This window comes from Hyperolius riggenbachi, chromosome 4, assembly GCF_040937935.1.
Source record: "Hyperolius riggenbachi isolate aHypRig1 chromosome 4, aHypRig1.pri, whole genome shotgun sequence".
NCBI lineage: Eukaryota > Metazoa > Chordata > Amphibia > Anura > Hyperoliidae > Hyperolius > Hyperolius riggenbachi.
Genome location: NC_090649.1, coordinates 28,294,030 through 28,296,748, shown reverse-complemented (window position 1 = coordinate 28,296,748; position 2,719 = coordinate 28,294,030). Strand labels below are relative to the sequence as shown.

Here is a 2,719-nt window from a genome sequence, read left to right as displayed (position 1 = left end):
CACTTAGTAAAAATGCCTTTAATTAAGATTAATCAATGTATTAATTTACATGTAATCGAATGTACAGCTAAGGCCCGGTTCACATTAGCGTTCCCTGTCCGAATCCGCCTGGTCGGATCCGGACCGTATACTGTACAAATGGAACGTACGTTCTGCATAGCAATGCAAAGGCTATATGGACGTTCACACGTTCCGTACAGTATGGAGCCGGACCGGATCCCGACTCCGGACACTTTTTCAACATGCTCTATTTTTTGGTCCGGCTCATCCGAGCCACACACCCGGACCGGAGCCTGACTGCACCATCCGCAAATAGAAAACCAATGGGAAACGGAAGCACAGAACACACTGGCTACAAACACCTGACGTTCTACCCCACTTCCTATGCGTATTCTAGCGGCGATTTTGGATGGGGACACATGGGCAAGCATTTTGGAGTGGAGCAGCAGTGACTTTTAACGTACTGGAGTTGTTGGCAGTATGTCGGAGGTGGAGGTGAGGCCTAAACAGCGGAGGACCTGATTCCACAGGTGCACCTTCTGCTGACCTCCCAGACCCCAAAATTTGTATTTATTTCTACTCTCTTTTGCCAAACGGATCCAGATCGCATCCTGAAGTACACCTGATGCAACCTGACCGGATCCGGATCGGATCCGGATCAGAACCGTACGGTTCTGATCCAGATCCGATCCGGATCCGTTCAGGTCATCCGGTCCGTTTGACAGAGAAACGCAAGTGTGAACGGGGCCTAAGTGTTCACTAATCATAAAATGAGGGAGTCACCTGTTCACCTGCTTATATGTTGCCTAGTTGTTAAACCTATAATATACTAGTATGTTTAGTTATAAAGTTGAAAACAACGCAAATCGCCTTTAAATACCTCTTAAGCCTCATTTGATTATGAACAATGGTCTGCTAAAACTTGTCCATCATAACAATTGGTAGATCTCCTGATCACCCCTTCAATTGTCCAGTTCAGCTGGGCGCCTGGTCTAATCAACCAGCCTTATAGGTTTGTGGTTGCTCTGAGATAAGGTAAACCCAGCAATGGGGCAATATTGCACTTTCTCCATCTACTCTAAATATGTTTATTCCATGAACGCATGTCAACTATCTTACTTCAATGTAGAATTATCCTCAATTGTATGCTGTAAGTTAACAAATGTTTTCAATTCCATTTTCTGTATTATTGCTTCTGAAATACAATAAAAATACATTGTTGGAAAAAGAAAAAAAGAACAAATCCAGCCCTGAATATCTATCTTCTATTTAACTAACAAAACTTCAGAGCTAGTTTAACTTCTTTATTCCTTAATGTATAAACCAGAGGATTCAACAATGGTGTGACTATCGTGTAAAAAATTCCAATAAACTTGTCTTTATCACCTGATGACTCAGGTTGAGGTTTGATATAGGTAGCCATAGCTGAGCCATAGAATAAAGTTACGACAATGATATGAGATGCACAGGTTGAAATGGCCTTTGTTCGCCCTTCTGATGCACTAATTTTAAAAATTGCTCTTATAATTTTAATAAATGTTATAATAATGAAACTAATTGGTATAATTAAAATTACAATACTCAACACAAAAATTATTGATTTGACAGAAGTCAAATTTGAACATCCCAACGACAGGACTTCTGGTAATTCACACATAAAATGGTTAATTTTATTATGTCCACAACGATCCACACTCCATGTAATCATTACAAGAACAACAGATGATAGAAACCCAAAAACCCAAACTCCGGCAGCTGTGATGATGCATGTAGTTGGGGAAATAATTGTGTTATAATGTAATGGGTAACAAATTGCAATATAACGGTCATAGGCCATTACGGCTAAAAGCATGCATTCTGTTACCCCGAGTGAAAGAACTATATACATTTGTGCAACACATTCTTCATTTGAAATAGTTTTCTTGTCTGATAACAGATCTCTTAGCATCCTAGGGATGCTTGTGGATGAATAGCAGATATCTACAATGGATAAATTTCGAAGGAAAAAATACATTGGAGTATGAAGCCTCCTGTCGACGACTGTAGCGAGGATAATAAGAGAATTTGCAAGTAAAATTACCAAGTACATGACCGAAAAAATCACAAAAAGTATGTTTTGCATATAAGGGATGGTGGAAAGTCCCAGCAAGATAAATTCCTTAATGTTTGTATCATTTATTGAAGCCATTCTGGAAAAAAAAAAATATATCAGGGTCATGCGGAAAGTAACAGTTATTCGGATTTAATTAATTAAACTGAGAGTTTTTTCCCCCAGTTTTGCTCCTCCCAGGAGACTCTCTGGCCTTCTATTTCAGTCACCTCCTCTCACTTCAGCATCCAGAACTTGTTGCGAGCATCACCTGTCCATTGGAATCGTAGAAGAGAAAAATCCCGCTGCACCGGCTGTGGATTAAAAGTCCAATTTTTATGAAGCAATGTAGACAAACAGCATAAAACAGCTCACACGTATCGAAACTAACTTATGGCTCCTTAATCATGAGGTATGATTAAAGAGCCATGATGACTGAGTTAGCTCCGATACGCAAAAGCTGTTTTATGCTGTTTGTCTACATTGCTTAAAAAAATGGACTTTTAATTCACAGCTCTCTGCTTTTCTTCCGCACAACACATGTGTCCAGATTACAGTAAATTGCACCTCATCTGAAAAATCACAGAACAAACAGAGGAAATGACGTGCATGGAAATGCAATTACAAACC

At 39.7% G+C, this 2,719-nt stretch overlaps 1 protein-coding gene across 1 annotated transcript; it reads right to left on the bottom strand.

Annotated features, from left to right (window-relative positions):
• Positions 1-1,273: 1,273 nt before the first annotated feature.
• On the bottom strand, positions 1,274-2,188 carry LOC137504592 (olfactory receptor 2B6-like). Its single transcript, XM_068233174.1, has one exon. The coding sequence runs from the start codon at positions 2,186-2,188 to the stop codon at positions 1,274-1,276; it is 915 nt and encodes a 304-aa protein (XP_068089275.1).
• Positions 2,189-2,719: the final 531 nt, after the last annotated feature.

What these genes read in the sequence shown, in the direction of transcription:
- LOC137504592 (XM_068233174.1), bottom strand. Translation starts at nt 2,188, where the DNA reads ATGGCTTCAATAAATGATACAAACATTAAGGAATTTATCTTGCTGGGA.